At 36.9% G+C, this 22,839-nt stretch overlaps 3 protein-coding genes across 6 annotated transcripts; all 3 read right to left on the minus strand.

Annotated features, from left to right (window-relative positions):
- Nucleotides 1-3,436: 3,436 nt before the first annotated feature.
- On the minus strand, nucleotides 3,437-5,221 carry LOC148938005 (uncharacterized). The gene is made up of 2 exons (XM_089079781.1): nucleotides 5,101-5,221; nucleotides 3,437-4,988 (listed from the first exon to the last, which is right to left on the minus strand). The coding sequence occupies exon 2, from the start codon at nucleotides 4,271-4,273 to the stop codon at nucleotides 3,440-3,442; it is 834 nt and encodes a 277-aa protein (XP_088935907.1). The 5' UTR covers nucleotides 4,274-4,988; nucleotides 5,101-5,221; the 3' UTR covers nucleotides 3,437-3,439.
- A 1,646-nt stretch (nucleotides 5,222-6,867) lies between these two features.
- LOC105431938 (major facilitator superfamily domain-containing protein 6-like) lies at nucleotides 6,868-11,666 on the minus strand. Of its 2 annotated transcripts, none has more exons than XM_011646467.3 (10): nucleotides 11,162-11,666; nucleotides 10,377-10,540; nucleotides 9,722-10,023; nucleotides 9,112-9,454; nucleotides 8,698-8,888; nucleotides 8,465-8,601; nucleotides 8,225-8,340; nucleotides 7,850-8,095; nucleotides 7,558-7,704; nucleotides 6,868-7,483 (listed from the first exon to the last, which is right to left on the minus strand). In XM_011646467.3, the coding sequence occupies exons 2-10, from the start codon at nucleotides 10,432-10,434 to the stop codon at nucleotides 7,413-7,415; spliced, it is 1,611 nt and encodes a 536-aa protein (XP_011644769.2). In that variant the 5' UTR covers nucleotides 10,435-10,540; nucleotides 11,162-11,666; the 3' UTR covers nucleotides 6,868-7,412. The 2 variants fall into 2 exon arrangements, with proteins under 2 accessions (XP_011644769.2, XP_011644768.2); XM_011646466.3 differs by having other exon boundaries at nucleotides 10,377-10,526; nucleotides 11,162-11,665.
- A 3,022-nt stretch (nucleotides 11,667-14,688) lies between these two features.
- Nucleotides 14,689-17,986, minus strand: Pex11c (peroxisomal biogenesis factor 11c). Of its 3 annotated transcripts, none has more exons than XM_089079804.1 (6): nucleotides 17,829-17,985; nucleotides 17,502-17,580; nucleotides 16,566-16,685; nucleotides 16,246-16,424; nucleotides 15,222-15,290; nucleotides 14,689-15,077 (listed from the first exon to the last, which is right to left on the minus strand). In XM_089079804.1, the coding sequence occupies exons 2-6, from the start codon at nucleotides 17,541-17,543 to the stop codon at nucleotides 14,870-14,872; spliced, it is 618 nt and encodes a 205-aa protein (XP_088935930.1). In that variant the 5' UTR covers nucleotides 17,544-17,580; nucleotides 17,829-17,985; the 3' UTR covers nucleotides 14,689-14,869. The 3 variants fall into 3 exon arrangements, with proteins under 3 accessions (XP_088935930.1, XP_088935915.1, XP_088935926.1); XM_089079789.1 differs by having other exon boundaries at nucleotides 16,566-16,874; nucleotides 17,829-17,971; XM_089079800.1 differs by lacking the exon at nucleotides 17,502-17,580 and having other exon boundaries at nucleotides 16,566-16,874; nucleotides 17,829-17,986.
- Between the last annotated feature and the right edge of the window lie 4,853 nt (nucleotides 17,987-22,839).

The following is a 22,839-nucleotide window of genomic DNA, read 5'->3' on the forward strand; positions in this document are numbered from 1 at the left end:
GGAGTCGATATCGCGTGGGGGCACCGCGAGCGAGATAGCGTGAGCGAGACGGCGCATGCGCCCTACAGGCAAGCGAACGCGATAGCGCGAGTGGTGTACGTACAAGCGGGATGGGTAGTGCAGGATAGTGAGCCCAGTGTTTGTATATTTATGTATATGTATGTATATGTATATATGTATGTGTGCTCGTAACGGCCTTGCCGTTATATCACCCCCCCCCCTTTTAGGCCGTGTCGTTGGCGGCGATGTTGTTTTCGTGTGCTTGCCTCGGAACGCAGATAAGTCGGTGTTGCATTAGCGCAGTGAGGCCGGGTGCGCCTTCAGGTCCTGTACATGGACCTGTCGATGCCAGCGTCTGCGGGTGTCCCGTAGGTCGACGATGACAGTCGAGATGATCCTCCGGACTTCCAAGGGCCTCACGAATTTTGGGGCCAACTTGGCGTTGAACGCCTTAGCCTTGTCGGAAAGGACGTGATTTCTCTTCCATACCAAATCCCCGACTTTTGGCTTCCATTCCCGACGACGCAGGTTATAATGTCGTTCTTGACATTGGAAGGCCCGTGCCAAGTTCACCCTCACGAGGTCGTAGGCCTCTTGCAACCGTCGGTGCGTTGTCTCGGGGGTCGGCGTGTTTGCCAGGTGCCGTCGGTCCTCCGGATGAGGTCGAGCGAGCTCCCTGCCATGGTTGAGGTAGGCAGGAGTGTGTCTCGTGGCCTCGCTCCAGGCCGTGTTAAAAGCATATTGGAGCGGTGATGTGCTCATCCCATGTCTTCTGGCTCCGGCCCACGTATTGAGCGATCATGATCTTCAGTGTCCGGTTGGCCCGCTCGACCGGATTACACTGCGACGTGTATGGCGGCGCGGTGCGATGTTGGATGCCGAAGGCGGTCAGCAGCTTCCCTAGCTATTTGGACTTCAATTGCGTCCCATTGTCCGTTATTATCCGCTGTGGGCACCCATGTCGGTACACGATCTGATCGGTGAAGGCCCTGGAGACATTTGTTGCAGTGGCCTTCCGCAATGGCGTGACTTCGAGCCACTTCGTGAATCGGTCCTGCATCGTGAGGATCCACGTGTGTCCACGGTTGGAGCGGGGTAGTGGTCCGACCAGGTCGATGGCGACCTGCTGCTACGGCGCAGTGACCGGGGTTGTGTGAAGGGTCCCGGCGAGTCGCTGTTGTGACACCTTGTGGGCCATACAGGTTGCGCAGGTGCGGACGTATCGTGCGATTTCCCGGAGCATCCCCGGCCAGTAGTATTGCTGGGCGACGCGAGCCATAGTTTTGGCGGTCCCCAAGTGTCCGGATGCGGGGTCGTCGTGCCATCGTCTGAGCAGGGCAGCACGCTCGGGTGTTGGCACACATCGCTTCCATTGCTCGTCGGCGGGTATCTCCCGGAAGTCCAGGGCGTGGAGGATGTGCCGGTACAGGAGTCCATCCCGCATCAGTCAGGCCGGTCGGCGGGTCGGGTCTGGACTTCTCGGCTAATTCGATGATACCACGGGCAGGACGGCGTCTGTTGTGCCGTGGCGACCTCGGGTTGACGGAAGAGCGCATCGGCTACTAGATTTTGGGTGCCTCGACGGTATTCGATTTCAAAATCGTGCTGTTGTAATTCGAACAGCCAACGGGCCAATCGACCCGACGGGGCTTCCAGGCGTTGGAGCCACCGGAGGGACTGGTGATCGGTGAGCACGGTGAACCGATATTCCTCCAAGTAGTCCCGCATCCGGCGAATCCCCCAGACTACAGCGAGGCATTCCAGCTCAGTGGCGCTGTAGTTCCACTCGGCGGGGTTCAACGTGCGGCTGGCGTACGCAATGACCCGTTCTCCTTCGACCAGTCGTTGCGTTAGGACAACGCCTAACCCGTGCGTGCTGGCGTCGGTCTGCAGGGTGAACGGCAACTCGAAATTGGGACACGCGAGTACCGGAGCGGACGTTAGAGCGTCCTTGAGGCGTTGGAAGGCCTTGTTCTCGATGACGGTCCAGGTCCAGCGGGCGTTTTTGCGGGTCAGGCGTGTGAGGGGTGCGGTCACGGCGGAGAAGTCCGCGATGAAGCGTCGATACCACAACGCCATGCCCAGGAACTGACGAACTTGCCGGAGGTTGGTGGGCGGTGGCCAATTGACGATGGCGCTCACCTTGGCCGGGTCAGTGCGGATTCCGTGGCGGTCAACAAGGTGACCCAAGTAGCGGAGGCTGTCCTGGCAGAAGTGGCACTTGTCGGCGTTGAGTCGGAGTTTGGCGGCTCGCAGGCGCCGAAAAACCTCGGCCAGGTGTTCTAGGTGTTTCTCAAAAGTTGGACTGGCCACGATGATGTTGTCCAGATACACGAGGACGTTGGGCTCGAGCTCTGGCCCCAGGATAGAGTCCAGGAGGCGTTGGAACGTGGCGGGAGCCGAATGTAGTCCGAACGGCATGGTTCGGAACTGCATGAGTCCCCTCCCCGGCACGGTGAACGCGGTGACTGGTCGGCTTTCGGGTGCCAGCGGGACTTGCCAATACCCGTTTTTAAGATCCAACGTGGTAAGATATTTGGCACCGCGCAACTTATCGAGAGTAGCCGCAATATGTGGTAAGGGATAGGCGTCCTTTTGCGTGACGTCGTTCAGTTTCCGGAAGTCGATGCAGAAATGATACGTGCCGTCCTTCTTTCTGACGAGCACCACCGGGGAGCTCCAGGCGCTTTGAGACGGTTCGATTACGCCGGCTTCTTCCATCTTGCGCACTTCCTGGTCTATCATGGCCTGCATGGCTGGATTACGCGGTCGGTACCGTTGTTTAATTGGTTGGTCGGTCATTAAGCGGATACGATGCTCGATACGGTCGGTCGGGCCGCGTATTGTCTCAAAGGCAGCTAGCTCTCGGTGTAGAAATCTCGTAGCTGTAGAATTCTCGTAGCTGCTGGTCTTCGTCCGTGGTGCGTGGCGTTAGCCCGGCCGAAATCTCCCCTACCACAGGTTGGTCGCGGGTCTTGGTGATCGGGGGTGCGGGGAGGGCGACCCCGAGTTTAGTCCAAAGATCAATGCCGATGAGGATCGGCCCGCTGAGGTTCGGCATGACTTGGAACGTGTGGGTCACGGTACGGTCGGTAATGGTGATCGGCAAGTCCACCGTGTGGGTGATGGGGACCGTGGTGCCGTCGGCCAAGTTGATCTGTTGGGTTACCCCCCGAGGGGGGTAGTCGCAGTACCGGGCTCGCTTGGCCGTGGCGGGACTCACGAACGAGACCTCGGAGCCGGAGTCGAGCAGGGCCCACAGATGCCGACCGAGTAGCTGGATCTTCAGATGCGGCCTAGGCGTGAACTTTATGGCGTTCTGTCGGGACGGGCGGCGGCCGCTGGTTCCCCGGCCCGTGTGCCGTTTCCCGACGGTGGGTAGTCTCGAGTGAATACGCCGTCCTTGCCACAGCGAGAGCAAAACTTGCGTGGTGGCTTCTTACAGTCGAGGCGTGTGGCCTCGCTGCTTGCATCGCCAACAGCACTCCTCTCTGCTGTAGGCGGCGGCCGCGACCAGCGGGCTCCGGGTCGGAGGCTGTTCTTCCTTTTGTCGACGGAGTATCCTTTCGTGTTCGGCTGCCCTGGCGCTTAACTCCGCGATGCTGGTAGCTTCTGTCGATCGGATGTATAACTGGTAACTGGAGTTTAAATTGTTGTATAGCCGGCGGACTTTCTCTTGTGGCGAATAGTCCCCAGCGCGCCTCATCATGGTCAGCAGGTCCGTGGCGTACTGGTCAAAGGATTCCCCTGGTTTTTGCCTTCGGGCCTGAACATCCTGCCGTAGCTGGTCTTGGTAGTCGGGTGGGAGGTATTTCAATCGGAAGGCGGTGCAGAAAGCGTCCCAGGTGGTCCAGTCCTCGTTGCGATACCACAACAATGAATTTCCGCGTAGCATCTCTGGTAGCCCTAGCAGGAACAATTCGTCGGCGTAGCGGTAGGATCGCCTTAGCTCCTCTAGACGTTCGAGGAATGCGAACGGGTTTTTGCCATCGAAGCAGAGGCCCCACTTTCGGATTCGATCTAGGATTGCGGTGGGGTCGAGTGGCATTGGCTCGACCCGGGCAGGGGCCGGCTCGGGCGGTTCCGGCGTCGCTTTTTCCTCGGTTGGCATGTCGGCGGTGTCTTGTTCGACGAACAGCTCCGGGTTTTGGATTACGAATTGGCGTAATCGATGTCGTAACATGTCGGTACTACCGATATTGTCGAGGCCGTGCGTGGCTAGTTGAGTAGCGAGCTGAACCTTCGAAAGACCGTATATCCAAGAGATTTTCATCGGAGTGCGCACGCAAGCCGGAGTCTCTACTGGGCATGTCCCTGTTCGGGTGCCATGTGACGCGGTCACCTCGCTCGACGCTCGGATCGGCTCGTCGGTGTCCGGGTTCGAAAGGAGGGGAGACTCAAGCGTACGCGAACACAAGTGGCAGCGAAAAGATCGCTTATTGGTGGAAAGGTAAATATAGAGTAGTGCAGAGCCGGATGATGTCGCAGTGTCGCTGGTAGCAAAGCGGAGACGCAACCGGTTGGCGTAAGGCGATGAGATGCGCAGGACACGTGCGGTCGACAACGGTCTATTTACACGGCGCGGTTACCACTAGGGATTACTTCTTAGGATTACTGACTTATAACTAGCGGCCTTAATCTCTATCATGCACTTACGAGCTAATGTCAGGCGGGACGGTTAGGTATTGTGGGCAGGGTCGAGTGCCACGTCGAGCCCTGCCTTCGCAACGGAAACCGGCGAAACCCGGTGGAGTTGAGCGAAACCTCAGCCCGAGGAGCGGTGACAGGAGTCGGCGAAACCCGACAGAGCTGAGTGAAACCTCAGCCCGTGGAGCGGTGACAGGAGTCGGCGAAACCCGACAGAGCTGAGTAAAACTTCAGCCCGTGGAGCGGTGACAGGAGTCGGCGAAACCCGACAGAGCTGAGTGAAACCTCAGTCCGTGGAGCGGTGACAGGAGTCGGCGAAACCCGACAGAGCTGAGTAAAACCTCAGTCCGTGGAGCGGTGACAGGAGTCAGCGAAACCCGACAGAGCTGAGTGAAACCTCAGCCCGTGGAGCGGTGACAGGAGTTGGCGAAACCCGACAGAGCTGAGTGAAACCTCAGCCCGTAGGTAGAGAAAGCCGGTGAAACCCGGCAGAGCCAAGTGAAACCTTGGCCCCGAGAGGTAGTAGATACTGGTTAGGTCGGTATCGGGAGTCGGATCGCAGGATAGGATCTGGTCTCGATGTCTCGGTCGGCCGGCTTATATACCCGGCCGGCATTCCCCACTGCGCGCCGTCGGTCCGGTGGCGGGGAGTCGATATCGCGTGGAGGCATCGCGAGCGAGATAGCGTAAGCGAGACGGCGCGTGCGCCCTACAGGCAAGCAAATGCAATAGCGTGGTGTACGTGCAAGCGGGATGGGTAGTGCAGGATAGTGAGCCCAGTGTTTATATATATTATGTATATGTATATGTATGTATATGTATATATGTATGTGTGCTCGTAACGGCCCTGCCGTTACAAAGTAATATTTATAATTAAACGTCTAGGCTAGTCTTTTATTTCAAAACCTTAAATAATGTTTTAAGATGCTACATTATTTAATGATCATATTATTATATATTTCTATATTTCTAAAGCTGTACTTAAAATATTTTTATACTTTAAAAATTTTTATTATAGGACTGGACTATGAATATCGGCTTTAACGTAAGATATTTAATTGTTCGTCTACAAGTACTCAGCATCAGAGTCAGAATTATTTATCTATAACTGCTCAGCATATGAGTTAGAATTATTCATATATAACTATTAGCATCAGAATTAGAGAGTCAAACATTTTTACCTTAGCAAATTTTTGTTTATAACAATAAAACAAAAGGGGTCAATGTACATAGTATATATTTGGTACGCAAGTATATATTATATATTATATATTAAAATATATATATCGATATATAATATAAAATATCTCATGATGACAAAAATCCGAATATTTGTATTATTATTAGCATTTTTGAATTATTATTAGCAGGTAAAAATTTAGTATTGAGGACTGATTTGTCAGTTAAATACAAAAAGTATGTCGCGTTGGTTGAATAATGTTGAATGGGTCTATGAGATTTCTAAAAATAAATTACATCCCAAAATTTACAAAAAGATAGTCGAGACATAGTTTTTATACCATAAGCCATAAATAATCATTCATCACTTGGAGTCAATACCGTACAAATAAACAAGTATTTGCCATAATAAAATTAATAAGTTCATCATGCTATCTAATTGCTTCATAAAGCAATTAGAATAATAAAAAATTGGAAAAGAAATTGAAAAGAAAATCAAGTAGATCTTCAATCAGAAGAATAAGGGTTCAAAAGAAAAAAGGAATAAAATAATGTGTTTATATATGATCGATATACAGGGTCTCCCAGAGCTATGGAGACTATTTTCGTGTGTAGATAGAGCGGTCTAAACTGAGTTGAAAAGTCCTCTACCATTTTGCAATTTTCGCAATAGTTAACGAGTTATTAATTCTTAAAAATTAATTTTAGCCTACCGTATTTGCCCACCGGCAAATGCAAGCGCGCGGTAAGATATTCTCGCCCGGCGATCATTGTTGTTAAGCGTGTGAAGAATTGTTTTCTTCAAGCAGCTCGTGCGTAGCTATTGCCGCTGAAATTTTTGATATCTTAGATAAATATGAAATCAATAGTAAACTACGGGATTTTAAATTATTTTCAGATTTACTTTTATTTTCTGTTATAATCTTGTTTCGTAAAAAAATTTCAAACATGAATTATTAAAGTTGAAAATAAAACAGAAAATATATAAAAGACTATTGATAACACATTATATAAAAGACTATTGATAACACAGTCCATTCATTAGTTTCCAAATTCACTTTATTTAAGTTGAAAGTTAAATTCAAACTGAGAAAAATTTCATAAAACGTTTAAACGTTATAGTTGAGTATACAGTTACATAAGTACAAATATAAACATAACACACTTTTACGAAATCTTTTTGTTGAAACCTGATTTGTGGCGAGAAATTTTTTACTTTCTTCAATCTACATCTCATCTGAATGTATAATCTTGTAAAATCACATATCTATATCTATATCTCGCTAAGATGTATTAATAAATTATATTTACCGCAATATTCAAAAATTTTTAGAAAGATTTTACTAATGTATTCAAACGCCGAGTACTTGTTATCTTTCTGGCAAGCTAGTAATATATATAAAAAGATAAATAATAAGTATTTTGTAGGGAGCAAATTGTTCAATTAAATTGAATATTAGAAGCATAAGATAATTATTTTAAAATTCTTAGTTATATAATTGATCGATTTTTATATTAATTTAATATTTTTTGGAATATATCTTTATATATAATTTATTATAAAGATATTAATGATAAAATATATATCACATTTCTGCAACATCACAGTGCCTCTGTGCATCTTCAGGTTTCTTCCATTCAACATTATTTCGTGTATCTACAATAAAAGTTTATTTCCTCACAACGTTTTGTTTGTTACATTCTGACAATTGCAATTATGTAATATTTTACCTGGTGTTCTGTGTTTTAAGTACAAAATATGAAGAACAAAATACATGAACGCTGAAAGTGCTGCAAGCACTGAAAATATTTGTAAGGTTTTTGCACCACCAACTTTCTTGTACAAGACGCCTCCGATCAAACTACCGACCGCGAAACCTAAAGATATTACAATAAAATATTTCATAACAATGAACTTTGATTGATCAAACTAAAAAAAAAGAGTTACTTATGTAAATTCTTTTTGTTATAAAATGATACTTATACATATATATATTCTACTAAACTAGGAAAAGAAGTTTACCGAATCCGTCATCCATCCCTGCTACAATTCCTTGTACAGTAGCTGATGCACCAGGTGGTGATACTACACTTGCGTATGCTACTATTGTTGTATAACAAAGCGCATATGTTGGTCCCTGCATGAAGAATTCCACTGGAAGTACCCACCATGGTGTTGGTGCAAGAGATATTAATCCTAATCGTAGTGCATAACATACGAAACAAAATGTAAAGGTATAGCCATATCCAAATTTTTTCAATATTTTGCCTAAAGAGAGAGAAAAAAAGAAAGGATAAAATTTAATACTATATTAGTCAAAACAATATATTTAATTATGTAAACGATTTTAACAAACGTATAACAAACGTATAACAAACTAGCAAAAAAATAATTTACCAGAGAAAGAGAAGAATATTATCTCGCCACCGAGAGTTTCCGCGGCTACGATTAGACCTTCTATTAATTTAATTTCACCCATATGACCGGTCGCCATAGCAAGATCTTCTAAATACCTAGTAATACTAATAATATTAATAATAGTAAATAAACTACACTAAATAATTAGATTTAATCACATTTCTAAGTTCTATGAAACAACAAACGAAGATATATATTGAGATAGATATAAAAATTTACCAGAACAAAAAGTAAATTATAAAACTATCAAGGATACCCGCGAGCGTAGCAAAACATAAAAATATAATGATAGGTTTCAATTTCAAAAGAGTGCATACATCTTTTAGTATGCTTGTCGATCCTAACATAGGTGGCAGCTATAAAGAAGATACAGAATGAAAGATGAAAATATTTAAAAATAATATATTATTGTTTATTTTTCTTTCTTTCTTTTTAATCCATAATATAATTACCTCCAACTTTCTGCAACAGATTAAATCGATACAAGTAAATGCAAGCACAAGAAGAAATGCTGGCGTATAAGTTTTATAAATTTCTCCGTGCGACCATAAGTCCACTGTGTAACCAGCTAAAAATGCTGCTACACCGAAACCGATTGTACCCCATACTCGCTGTTTACCGTATTCCATTTGTTTACCTTCTCCTAAAAAGGTGATCAATTTCTTTATTAAAAAGAGCGTATCTTTTCTAATATAATAAATCAATATCTAATATAATAAATATTAAGCTATCTATATTGTAAAAATTTAAACCATGTATGTGTGTGTGTGTGTGTGTGTGTGTGTGGTGAGCACGCGCGCGCGCGTGTGTGTTGTGTATATATATATATATATATATATATATATATATATATACAAACCATTTACCTAATACATCAAAGCAAATTGCATCACTTATGCAATTGGAAACATTAAAGCCGATATTACCAAGAGACATTAAGAGAACAAATCCCCAGAAAGTAATGGATGTATATAAACAATGATCATCTTCAAAATTATCACATGTAACGTTACACTTATAATTCTTTGTTATATTTCTTTGACACTGTGATGTTTCATTAATATTTAATAAGCATGAAGTATTCGGTGAAATGATTGCTTCCTTTTCAATTGGATAAAAAGTTAATTTTGTAGAAAAATTTGCATCTTTACAAATCCAATGACACATAGCAACTTTCGTGCCATCACATAATGCAATTGTTGAAATGTGCTTAAATAAAAAAATTAATAATTTTAAAATTAATAATTTTAAAAATATATATTTTTGCTGAAAACATTAATACACAGATATCATTAAAAATTTAATGTTAGAAATTATTAAAATCCAAAAAATTGAATTATATATAAAATACTTTTTAGATATATGTGTACATGTAAAAATAAATACTCAAATTTTCATAGAAATCAATTTTTAATTGAGCATTACAGAAATTTTATTATCTGGAAAATGTGCGATTGTAGGAAAATAATAACTTACATGGTTCATATTACAAGGTAATAAAGTCATGCAGGAAACATTTTGAAACTGATGATCTGGTAAAAGTGGACCAGGCAGAGCTGGTAAAAAGTACATAAAAATGTAACAACCGCTTGTTACAGCAAGTAATGCTATAAAGATCAGTTTTCTCCAGGTGTGAAAATAATCTACGACGAAACCGAATGTTGGTTTCGCGATCAGGAACAAAATCGGTAAAATTGCGGTGATACTACCCATAATTAATGGTGAAATACCAAGTTGCTTGCCATAAACTGGTAGAAACGGTAAAATTGGACCCATTGCTAAAATAAAAATACATTTATGTAATAATAATATATTATTATTCATAAAATTATTAACAACTTATTTTTAATGCTTTTGTACTTATAATATACATTTTTTAATAATATAATTAACTATATTTTTATAACAATGTATTAATATTATAATATATGTAGAATCCTAAATTTGTATTATATATATATATATTTTTTTTTTTCTATGTAATGCATTTTATAAAGACTACACTGTGCGTGTGCGTGCGAGCGCGTTTGACGTATTCTTTATAAAATGCGTTATATAAGAAAAAAAATGAGAATTTTAAATATTTTCTGTAAAAAATTTAAAATCAAATATTTATTTTTTGATTACTCACCTGCCATAAAAAAGAAATAATGTGCCTTTATAGGCAGTTGTGTATAATTAACTTTCATGATTTATATCAGAATATCAAAGTACTGATGAATTTAGTAAATCTTGTATCTCATTACTCTGGTGTTGTCTCGCGCTAAATTGGCGCTACAAACTGATAAAGTCAGACTGTAGGAGCGAAATTGTTTGAGAATAATAAATGTTACAGAACAATATTACAGAAGTTTCTATAAGTCTATTAAAAAACAATTATAATATAAACATAACTTATGTAAATATTATTATTAGGATTATAGTCTGCGCACAATGGAAAAAATATTAACAATAGGAATAAATATTAAATTTTAGAAATGAAAATTTAGAATAAAAGCTAAACGTAGCGCACAATGAATATAAATAAGTATAAAATATAGTTAATCTTATACTTACTTGTATTCATTGTGCGTTACGTTTAATTTTTATTCCAAATTTTCATTTTCAAAATTTAATATTTATTCCTGTTCCTAATATTTGCTCCATTGTGCGCAGAATTTAAATTCGATTCGCGATTCGCGGTATATCGATGTAAGTTTCAAATATCGTTTCTACAATTTTTAACGATTCCAAAATGGCGGCGCGCGATGCGCTATCATCTGTACGCTGCATGACATTGCATCAAAAATCGACGCGTGTTTTCGATAGACTCAAAGAAAGATAGTCCATCTTATCTCCTTCGCTGCGCATTTCAAAGTATCGTCGCTTAAACGCAATTTTATTCTTTCGAACAAGAGAAGCCGTCGATGAACTCACCATGTTCGAACTGTCAGCAACTCCCGTTTCGATGTCAATCTCGTACTCCGACTTTTATCCGCAGATTAGGTCTCTTAATCGTTCGATAGGCCACATGCTGTTAGCGGTACGGTTTCAATATCGAAGCAAAGCAGAAACACGTGTAGCTATACATATGTGTGTCGAATAGACGTGCCAGCTCCAGATGTGCAACTGGCACTTTCTACATCCACAAAACGAAATGCACATAATACATATCAATTTAATTTTCGGTGGAATGAGGGGCGAGGCACGGGAAGAGGCACGAGGAGAGAGTAGTAAGCGCGATTAAATGAGAAGATTGCGTATATAGTCGACACAAAACGACTTGACGCAACAAAAATGTCTTAGCGTTCGCCAGATGCATTCGCTAGAGCACTCTCTTTTCCCGTCATGTCTAATTACGCTAATGCGAGAATTATAATAATTTATAAAGATTTATAACAACTGTATTGATGCACAATTCGAATAGAATGAATTTTTAGTGGCACCACATCATACTGAAATGATTTTTTAAAAGAGATTTTAAAACTTAAACGAAATTATCAAATGCACTGACTGTCGAGCAAAATATTATTCCTTATTATTTCGATAAATGGCACATAAAATCTAATAAATTGTTCAACACGCATCATACTTCAAATACTTAAACGAGATTTATCGCGAAAAAGCTCGATAAGGTTGTGAATCTCTCGTTATTTACATTGACATTTCGAATTTCGTGATATCACTCATGAGATTATTAATGAAAGGAATTGTCACGAAAAATCAAATTATATAAATAAAATTTGTTCCAAATTACTCGAAGAATATAAAGATTATGGAAGATTTAGCGATATCATGACATTCTACCATTTACAGCATACTTAGATAAGAATGCGATAACAATTCAAAATTGCTTGAATTGAAATTATAGTAATATTTTATGAATTTAATTTGTACAATTTGTGACATAGATAGATTATCATGAAATAATTATAATACATTATTAATTATTTATCGCGGTAATATCGACAAAGTTAAATGTTTATAAAAGTTTACAATCCTTATTTACTTAAGCTTTTTTTTTGTTTATTAGATTATATTTGTTGTCAACACATATCGAGAAAATACTCTAAAGAAAGATAAACATTAATTATTATAATTAATTATACAATCTAAGAAGTATATTATATTTTTTATATTTAAATTTTAGTACAGAAGTTCTAGTATTTCTAGTATATGCTTTATTATCAGGTTTCTTATCTTAAGGCTTCTGATTAGTTATATTAAATCATGATATCATAAGCGAAAAAAGACATATTAAGATTTCTTGCGTGCCATTTGCAAATAAAGAGATATTTGGATAAAAGTACTTGAGATCGCTTTAAGATACTATTGGAAAATGGACGGAAACAGCAAGGAACGGCAAGAATTCTATTACAGCTCTTCATTGCAGCTCTTCAAAAAGAATGAATTAATAGGCATGACATATTGACAACAAAATTTTGTCTTGCGTGCCATTTTGTTATTATATGCTTAATTAGTGTGATTTATCTCGTATTTACCAAACTTGTAAAAATGAACAGAAACTAAAATTACTTTAGAATTTTATATGTAAGAGTATATTTTTCACTCCTTTCAATAGCTATCAAATGTGTTTTTCTATTTGAATAGAACTTCATTACCTTTTAGGACTATTTATTGACTGTCAAGAAGCGAAAGGATAGTTTCCATTCATTTTTACAAGTATTTTAAAGCGGTCAAGTGTTGTTTTATTCAAATTCATATTTTTTATTTGTAAATGGCACGCAAGAAATCTCAATATATATTTTCTCGTTTATAATGTCACGATTTAATATATAGCCGCGGTAACTAATCAGAAGCTTTACGATTCAAAATGTAGGATGATCAGGTTTTCTTAGAATTATATAAATTCCTGAAATAATAGTCTTTATTCTCAAAATTCGCCTACAAAATTCGTTACAGACTGCCGTTTTTCTTCATAACACGAAAAGTATTGTCTTACTACTGCTAGGAATGGAAGGAGAGAAAGGTCGATACACAATATGTATGTATACATCGCGGATCAAAAATAAGAATTCCCTTACAATTCGGCCTATTCTGACAGTATCATCCGTTCCGGTTATAATCTGATCATTTTATTTAGAACTAATCAACTTTGATAAATTCACAAATATACCGGGAATACAATAACGAAGCGCAATTATCAATTCAAATTAATAGTTAATTTAATTAATAGTTAAAAATTATTCTTTTAAGATAAGAAATAAAAGAATAGAGACATTATTTTTCACGATTAGAATAATACCACAATTAAATGATTATGAAACAACAGAGCTTGCTCGATTTCTACTGCCAGTCTATCAACAGGTTTTGTTAGCAGGATTCGCTTGATTTCTGCTGCCAATCTGCTGGTGAGTAATATCAACAGATTCTGTCACATTTATGGCAGCAATTCGCCGACAATATTACAAAATCTGTGTGAAATCTATTGCCTTTCTAGCATCAGAAATAGTTGACTCTGCATAAAATCTGTCTCTTCAGATTTGATTGTCGGGATTAAATATCAATCATTATTGAATTAAGCAATAGCTTAATCAACTTCGTCGTAACTTATCCTTCCAAAATTTAGAAAATTAATCCAAATTCCTAAAAATATTTAGAATATATAATATATAAACAAATTTTTTATACAGTCAAACTTTTTTTATTCTTGTTTATTTTGAATAAAATGGACATTGCTGATATAATAAATATATACATATTATTATATTTAAAGGTAAGAAGATATTTATATAATGTAAAGAAATATGTTACATGCATATATATTTATATATTGATTTATTTATATACAGAAAAACGTAAACAATTACAATAAAGTAAATCCGATTATTCGTTGTCTTACTCTGTAATTTTATAAACTTTAGGATAATAACAATCAAAAAAACAAATGAAAACACTGACTTGCACCAAGCGCATTTTATAAAACTAATATTTTCGCAAGCATATTTTTGTTTTAATAATGATCTAGGGAAATATATCTCATTAATAAACCATTAAAAAAAAATCGCCCGATTATTTTGGATGCAAACTGTACTTATTTTAACATTGGTATAAATATCGGAGCACTTGACTGGTTTAAAATTAAAGAATGTTTTTATAACAATTTGTCATACATATATTTATATAAGTGACGAGATAGGTTATATGATATATAGAGAAATGTTTTACACACACGCACGCACGCACACAATGAAAAATAATTAAACACTTTTAGATATGTGCATATTTAATCAATATTATATATTTATCCAAACAAGAAAATTAAAATATTTTTTAAACAAATTTCGAATCTTATTAATATTCTAAATATGTCCACTGTTTAAGTTGCAATATGATTATCACAGCTGTTGAAATTATGAACATGTTTAAAAAATATAATATATATCTTGCGTAACATAAGAAATAATTATAAGGTCTTCAAAAGAATATTAAACTCGAAAGAATATATTTTAATATATTCTTGATATATAATATAAATTTTTTTATTTGATGTTATTATTTTACATTAACATTATATAATACACCCACCATAATATATACAATACATTCATCCATATTTTTTATCAACAATGTAATAAAGAAACATTGAATTATTAATGATCAATGATCATTATAGAAATAATTTTAATTTTTCAATCGTGAGCTGAAAGATTGATAAAGCCCAATTAATGATGATATTGTACCAAGTGCTCCAATGTGCCATATTTTTAAACGACCTCCCCACAGTAATCCTGGTGGCAAGTAACTAATTGCATAAGTAATGTCCAATATAGCACATGTACATGCTAATAGTGCACTTCGTTGTTTCTTATTGATATCTTTGAATATGGTTCTATATTCAATAGAAAGAATGAATATATTAAATTTCTTCTCATTCGCTTTTTATGCAAATGTTGTTGAGAATATTTAAAATCAGAGAATATTTATATCATATTAACAAAGAGTAATAAGATAAAATTTTAAATATAATACTTACTGCATATTAGAATTGCTTCCTTCCAACTTTATTTTGTATTTTTGAAGTTTGTACAATACTCTTAACGATCTGAAAAAATAAGCAAAATAATAATTATATATTTGTATCTATTTTGAAATTTATATCCTTTTCTTTTATATTGTGCGTTCATTGATAATAGTTTAAAAATGAGTCAAAACATCTGAACATTTTTGTAATTTTTTATATTTTGGACAAATTTTATTGTAGTAAAGTTTAAACTTGCGCTTAATTTAATCATGATGTTTGACTCTTATTTGTCTCTTTTGTTTTATTTTTGGATATTTTTGAGAATTCTTTATTTAGTTATTAAATTTATACTTGTTTGTAATAAAATAATAAAATATTTTTTTAAGTGAAATATTATTTTAAACAGAATATCTTTCAAAAATTACAAAAATATTTAAAGAGATATACTTTTTTAAATATTTTTTGCAATACAAATGCAACATGCAATTTGCAGTATGCCTTTTCAAAAAAAAAATAACTAATATTTTCTTTACACCAACTGATTTATCTCATTATTCTATATACAAAAGCATTTCAGTATAGTTATAAAAAAAATTAATATTTATGAAATATTTTATATTTATAAAATATTCCAGAAAAAAAATATAAAATATTTCGTAGATTCAATTCAATATAGATTCTATTCAATTCAATATTTTTTTATTATAATATTTTTTATAATTTTATTATAATATTCTATATATAGATTAATTAGTTATATCTTGCAAAAAACATCTTTTTTTATTTTCATTAAAAAAAGATGTTTATATAAAAAAATATCATTATTAACGCCATTTACAAATAAATCAATATGTAATATGAATATGATGTAATTATATGACTTCCCCTTGAAACCCTATAAAATTTCTTTGACAAATTTGTTGTGTGATTTTTGAAACATTCCTCTGGAATATTTCTTGTATCTTGCATACATATAATATGTACATACATTTACATATATGTATATGTGTTTTAAAAAATATATATTTTTACTTACTGCAGTAAAGATAGATGTAAAGAAATTATCCAAAACCAAGTTGTAGCAAGATTCCATTTGTCAATATTGATTGATACAATATTATGTTGACCAGCCCAAGCAATGTGTTCTATGGGAGAATAAATGATGTCTATTATATTTTGTATCACTTGGGTCCATCTAATTAACCAGTCAGGTTCCTATTATTAGATTATATATGAAATTTAAATGGCTCTAGAAAAATAATGCAATACAATTTTATTTAAAATATTCTTCAGGTAAAAATTCCTATATAATATGTAATATAATGTTCCATACTCTATTCTAATTAATAAAAGTACCTGTTTTCCCCATCCATATGTCATTATATAATGAAATGTCGGAAGATCATCTAGCAAGCGCAACATTACTCTGCATTCACTCATTTGGCTTCCAAAAGTCTTGAGTTTTTTTTCAGTACTCTTTGATGATGTACATACGGTAAATAATTTTGCCATGTAAGAAAAAGTTTTTAACATCTTATCTCTACCAGAATATGTATCTAAATAATCACTCATAAGCAGAAGAGCCATCTCTGCCATTTTTTATCTTTATTCAAAAGCAGAAAAATTCAGATACTTGACAACTTGTGACGTCAACTATTTGATTTACTACAACAAAAATTTTAAAAAATTATACTATAATCTGTTATTTAAGGACTAATTATTATTAATATAAAAATAAAGTTTGATTGGATGCTTTTACTTTTCTGTATTAAAAAAATATTTAAAAACTAACTACATGTAAGAATACTAAAGCTCTTATTCCTATTACTCCTATTAAAAGAAATTATAAGAAATTATAATTATAAAAGTTCATAAATAAAAATGTAAACCACTTTTGAAGAACGTACTTACAAACAGAACAAACTTAATTTAGATGTAAATTTTAATTATTTGTAATTTTACAAAATTATATGAGATTCATGACATTTACATAAGAATACATTATGCATGCTATATTATGACTGTTTTTGTAGTTTATTTGATAAAATTATTTTTGTAGTTAGTTTTTGCAGTTTATTTGATAAAATTATTAAATTAAACTATTTTATTTGTAGACAATTCTATAGTACTTCAGAAAGTATCTTTTTGTTATTTTGACGAAATATGCACAGTCACACTAATATAATCAGACTGCTGTCAACTGTTGTTAACTGCGGTAATTCTTTTAGTATCATGGCATTGTTTAGATTTAAAAGAATGTACAGCAAAACATGCCAACTCATTCGTATGTACCTCTTTCGATTTGTTAGATATGGTCAGATGAGAGAAAGTCATTTACTACACCGACATCGTCATGGACTTTGCATTCGAGCTTATAAACCGGTTATTTCGCATATATAAAATTAAAGATAATTATCATATATTGCGTTTACACGGCGACGTTAAACCGGTTAGTAATGTATTTAATTGGATCACAATTTTAGATTTAAAAGAATATACCAATCTAATGTGAGATTTCACTAACTACAATTGTTACTAAGCCGGATTAATGTCGCCGTGTAAACGTAGTAATATATGCCTTTAAAATCGCGATAAGCTCGAGAAACTATAGGTAATTACAGTTTTAGGGCCTCATCTTCGATTTTTATGAAATTAGGCACATTCGACGCGTTTTGCATGAAACGAAAGAATCTGGCAGAAAAAAAGTGTCGTTCTGCCCAGCGAATAGAGATATCAAGGGTCGACAGGAGTGACGGATTAAGGCTGGTGTTCCATGGCGCGGAAATCCACAGCGGAACGGAACGCACGAACCAATCACAACAAAAGAACGAACAGAAAGAACGAGTTTTCTTTTGGTTTTTTCGCTGTGATTGGTTTGCGCGTTCCATTCCGCTGTGGATTTCCGCGCCATGGGACACCAGCCTAATTCTGCTTGATCTAAAATGATTATCTACTCCTTATTTACAGTGCAGATATGTATTTGTACTTAATTATATTTTGTCTTATAGAAACGATGTTTCGTCATGAAACTTTGTTAAGATAATTTCTTTTACAATTACCAAGCTATTTCTACAGAGCCAATTTTGCAATTTAACTTTTAAATAATTAAAATAAATGTAACCATCTACTCCTTATTTACAGTGCAGATATATATTTGAGTATACCCATATATCTCATAGAAGCAATATTTTGCCACGAGCTTTTTTCTACATATTTTTTATAAAATTATGACTCTTGCTATAGAGCCGAATTTTGCAATTTGGTTCTTAAAAAAAATTTACAATAGATGAAAATATTTGCACTTTATTGTTCTATAGTGCAAATCTATTTACGCATAAATGAATTATTTATCTTCAGACATTTTCTTACAAAAATCGCTCTATAGCTTTCGTCAGGCAAATATTCTGATTATAAATATCATAATTATATAGCTTTTCTCGCAATATTTTGGCCGTAATATGGGTGAAAAGGAATTAGGGATTCGAGAGAATACATGTACATATGTATATTGTAATATACGTATATATGTGTATCATTGTATTGTGACGTGTTATTCTAAACACATTATTTGCGATAAATATCATCACATTCCTCGGTAGTCGAAGAGATAAGATGCCTGCCCGGTAAGCAGGAGATCCAGGTTCGATTCCTGGTTAAGGTAGTATTTTTTCGCAAAATAATTACGAGTTTTCATGGTTCGTGATCGGGTTCCACCGTGACGCACACCCTCCCTTCTTATTTGGGTATTCTCCGATAGAGATTTCCATAGTCTGCCTTAACTTATTTAAAATAAAATTACATGTAAATCATTATAGATCATTATAACATTATTTTGATTAGCCTTAACAGCATCCTCTTCAGAAATTTCTATGTTATAAATTATTCCTTTATTATATCTCCTTCCTAATTTTATGATTGGCATTTTATCTCTAAATACTTGATGCAATACACAATAAAAATAATTTTGAAAAATTAGTACAATAACGGAAACGAAACATGCGTTACAATACGCAAAAATAAATCAGATTGTCACACACTATTTACCACAATATACACTTTCGTTAACCTTTCCTGCATTTTGTACATTCAAATTGTACGTTTCAATGGGTATCCAGAAGCGCAACGAGCGCAGTGATTCTCCACTATGATTGGTTTTTAATATCGTCGTTAAATCTACACTTCGTTATCTACACATAGATTTAACGAAGATCTAAAGGCACCAATCATATCGTAAAATCACTGAGTGCTCACTGCGCTCGTTGTGCTTCTGGATGTATCCAATCATACTACTTCTCCAAGCAATAGTATTGGGAGCGAGTTGGAAGTGAAAATCTATGATGTATATTAATGACGTCATAGATATGTGCTATTGGGACGCTTTGAAGGCCGAATAAAATTCCAAACAATTCGAAGCATTTGTAGCGCACTCTTAGTGTCCAATCATAATTGATTATTCTTTTCATATTCGATTATAATTGGTCAATTTCTTACAGCTTAAAGCTTAAATACCTATTGTGGATCGAAACTTAAGATTGGTTTAAGTGGTGTCTACAATAAAACTTTAAGATTTAAGAAATTGGCCAATCACAATCGATTATTCTTCTATAAATCGATTATGATTTAGTGTTGCTTTAGTGTCCACAATAGGTGATTTAAGCTTTAAAAAGTAAGAAATGATTGAAATTGATCAATTATCGAATATGAAAAGAATAATTGACTACGATTGGTCAATTTCTTGCGGCTATTTATGTTTTATAAAACATTTATATATTTATTATAAATGTAAAACTCACTTAAATAGACTAACACTATCTTTTTTTTTATTACGACACTTTTTGATGCAACAAGATACTGGCATTTTTACAAAAATTTTATGGCCATATACATACTGATGCTGAAAAATTCAAACAAGTATCACGTCACAGTACTGCCGTCATTTTCTCGCATACAACCGGAAACCGCATATGACACAAATACAAAGTCCTAGTTAGCAATCTAGTTTAGTATAGACATCTGTGTACAAGTGTGAGATTAGAGAAAGAAAGCATTCGAACGATAGAAACACTACAATAAAAAATTGGTCATAAAAAAGCCACTTTTGATTGGTCCGCCATCTTTAGCTATTTCCACTTATTTTCAAATACATTAACTACATTAAATTGTAATATTATAATTTAAAAACATAAGCGTTTTAAAGGTAATAAAATGTGTATATTTATAAAACTTTATTTTACATAATTATATTATCAATTTATTAATATGTTTGTCGTATTTATTAATATATTTTCTTTAATTTTAATGATTTTAAATTTATTATTATTTATTTTTTTTTCGTTATTTATCTTTTTTAACATAAAAGCAAAAATTAATATAATACTATTATATTGTAAGAATTAGACGACCGTAAGCGGTCATGAAAGAGATTCGGAATATAAACACTAACAGAGAGGAGCCGTCGTGGTCGTGCAGACTAAGTGTCGGATTGGTAGACGAGGGATCCCGAGTTCAAATCCAGTCGGTCTCCGTTAATTTTTTCCGAATCTAATAGATATCTTTCAATCTCAGAAGTGGGATTCAGCCTATGTTACCTCAGAGAAGATTCAGCCTATGTTACCTGACAAGTCGATCGTTCAGGAGTGAACGGAAAAAGTCGGGGGTAGTACTCCAAAGTCGTTGTCGGTCATTCAAGAGAAATGAACGGGAAAAAAGTCGTGGAGTAGTACTCCAAAGGAGTCGTGTCGGTCGTTCAAGAAAGTGATCGAAAGTCGGGAGCAGAAGCTCCAAGTTTCGGATAAAAATCCGATAGAGGAAGACTCGGTACATTCGGGACGAATGTAATACCAGAATGGCCGAACTGTAAGAATTAGACGACCGTAAGCGGTCATGAAAGAGATTCGGAATATAAACACTAACAGAGAGGAGCCGTCGTGGTCGTGCAGACTAAGTGTCGGATTGGTAGACGAGGGATCCCGAGTTCAAATCCAGTCGGTCTCCGTTAATTTTTTCCGAATCTAATAGATATCTTTCAATCTCAGAAGTGGGATTCAGCCTATGTTACCTCAGAGAAGATTCAGCCTATGTTACCTGACAAGTCGATCGTTCAGGAGTGAACGGAAAAAGTCGGGGGTAGTACTCCAAAGTCGTTGTCGGTCGTTCAAGAGAAATGAACGGGAAAAAAGTCGTGGAGTAGTACTCCAAAGGAGTCGTGTCGGTCGTTCAAGAAAGTGATCGAAAGTCGGGAGCAGAAGCTCCAAGTTTCGGATAAAAATCCGATAGAGGAAGACTCGGTACATTCGGGACGAATGTAATACCAGAATGGCCGAACTGTAAGAATTAGACGACCGTAAGCGGTCATGAAAGAGATTCGGAATATAAACACTAACAGAGAGGAGCCGTCGTGGTCGTGCAGACTAAGTGTCGGATTGGTAGACGAGGGATCCCGAGTTCAAATCCAGTCGGTCTCCGTTAATTTTTTCCGAATCTAATAGATATCTTTCAATCTCAGAAGTGGGATTCAGCCTATGTTACCTCAGAGAAGATTCAGCCTATGTTACCTGACAAGTCGATCGTTCAGGAGTGAACGGAAAAAGTCGGGGGTAGTACTCCAAAGTCGTTGTCGGTCGTTCAAGAGAAATGAACGGGAAAAAAGTCGTGGAGTAGTACTCCAAAGGAGTCGTGTCGGTCGTTCAAGAAAGTGATCGAAAGTCGGGAGCAGAAGCTCCAAGTTTCGGATAAAAATCCGATAGAGGAAGACTCGGTACATTCGGGACGAATGTAATACCAGAATGGCCGAACTGTAAGAATTAGACGACCGTAAGCGGTCATGAAAGAGATTCGGAATATAAACACTAACAGAGAGGAGCCGTCGTGGTCGTGCAGACTAAGTGTCGGATTGGTAGACGAGGGATCCCGAGTTCAAATCCAGTCGGTCTCCGTTAATTTTTTCCGAATCTAATAGATATCTTTCAATATTATTGTTATACTATAATACAGTGCTCGGAATTAGTTGCCCTTTTCGTCTCGATTTCGAAGGCGACGCCTACAGTTCCTTCACTACCGCTCGAGATTTGACGGCCAAGCCACAGTATAAGTTGCGACCGCCGCACCTGAGAATAGTCCTTTACAATGCAACTTACGGGAGGTTGAGCGCCAGGCACGAGCACATGCCACTCAATTACACAAAGAAAATCTCAAGATCGTCCGTTTAAAATAAAATTAGAATTCACATACGCTATTCTATGATCCGATTTGATAATAGAGGGAGGGAGCTCGCGGGACGGGACGCGAGAGAGAAGGGATCAAATAATGTGACACGAATTAATTAGAGCAACACCAAAAATATCTTTAATGTCGGCTTGAATTTCTACAGGCGCTTATTTCGATCGCCTTTTCGTGATATAATATATCTCTCGAATCGCGCAACGATAAAAGGTACAGAAATCCTCACGTTAAAGGAATAAGGCAGCAATGCAATACAGTCGGGAATACATACGGTAACGACGTGTCTGAACTACCGGCTTCCGCCGGGTGGTTCGAGCTCACACCAGACGCCGATTTAATTCGCAACACGTGATCTGATACATCCCGCGAATGACACAGCCATCTCACTCTACAACAGTACATTCCATGC

This window comes from Pogonomyrmex barbatus, unplaced genomic scaffold (genome assembly GCF_055798465.1).
Source record: "Pogonomyrmex barbatus isolate J1 unplaced genomic scaffold, ASM5579846v1 scaffold1, whole genome shotgun sequence".
NCBI lineage: Eukaryota > Metazoa > Arthropoda > Insecta > Hymenoptera > Formicidae > Pogonomyrmex > Pogonomyrmex barbatus.

What these genes read in the sequence shown, in the direction of transcription:
- LOC148938005 (XM_089079781.1), bottom strand. Translation starts at nt 4,273, where the DNA reads ATGAAAATCTCTTGGATATACGGTCTTTCGAAGGTTCAGCTCGCTACT.
- LOC105431938 (XM_011646467.3), bottom strand. Translation starts at nt 10,434, where the DNA reads ATGAAAGTTAATTATACACAACTGCCTATAAAGGCACATTATTTCTTT. An exon ending in TTATTTCTTTTTTATGGCAG is followed by an intron (nt 10,024 to 10,376) that starts GTGAGTAATCAA and finishes TTTTTATTTTAG; the next exon opens with CAATGGGTCCAATTTTACCG. An exon ending in AGGGATGGATGACGGATTCG is followed by an intron (nt 7,705 to 7,849) that starts GTAAACTTCTTT and finishes TAATATCTTTAG; the next exon opens with GTTTCGCGGTCGGTAGTTTG.
- Pex11c (XM_089079800.1), bottom strand. Translation starts at nt 16,805, where the DNA reads ATGGCAGAGATGGCTCTTCTGCTTATGAGTGATTATTTAGATACATAT. An exon ending in CATATGGATGGGGAAAACAG is followed by an intron (nt 16,425 to 16,565) that starts GTACTTTTATTA and finishes ATCTAATAATAG; the next exon opens with GAACCTGACTGGTTAATTAG. An exon ending in GGAAGCAATTCTAATATGCA is followed by an intron (nt 15,078 to 15,221) that starts GTAAGTATTATA and finishes TATTGAATATAG; the next exon opens with AACCATATTCAAAGATATCA.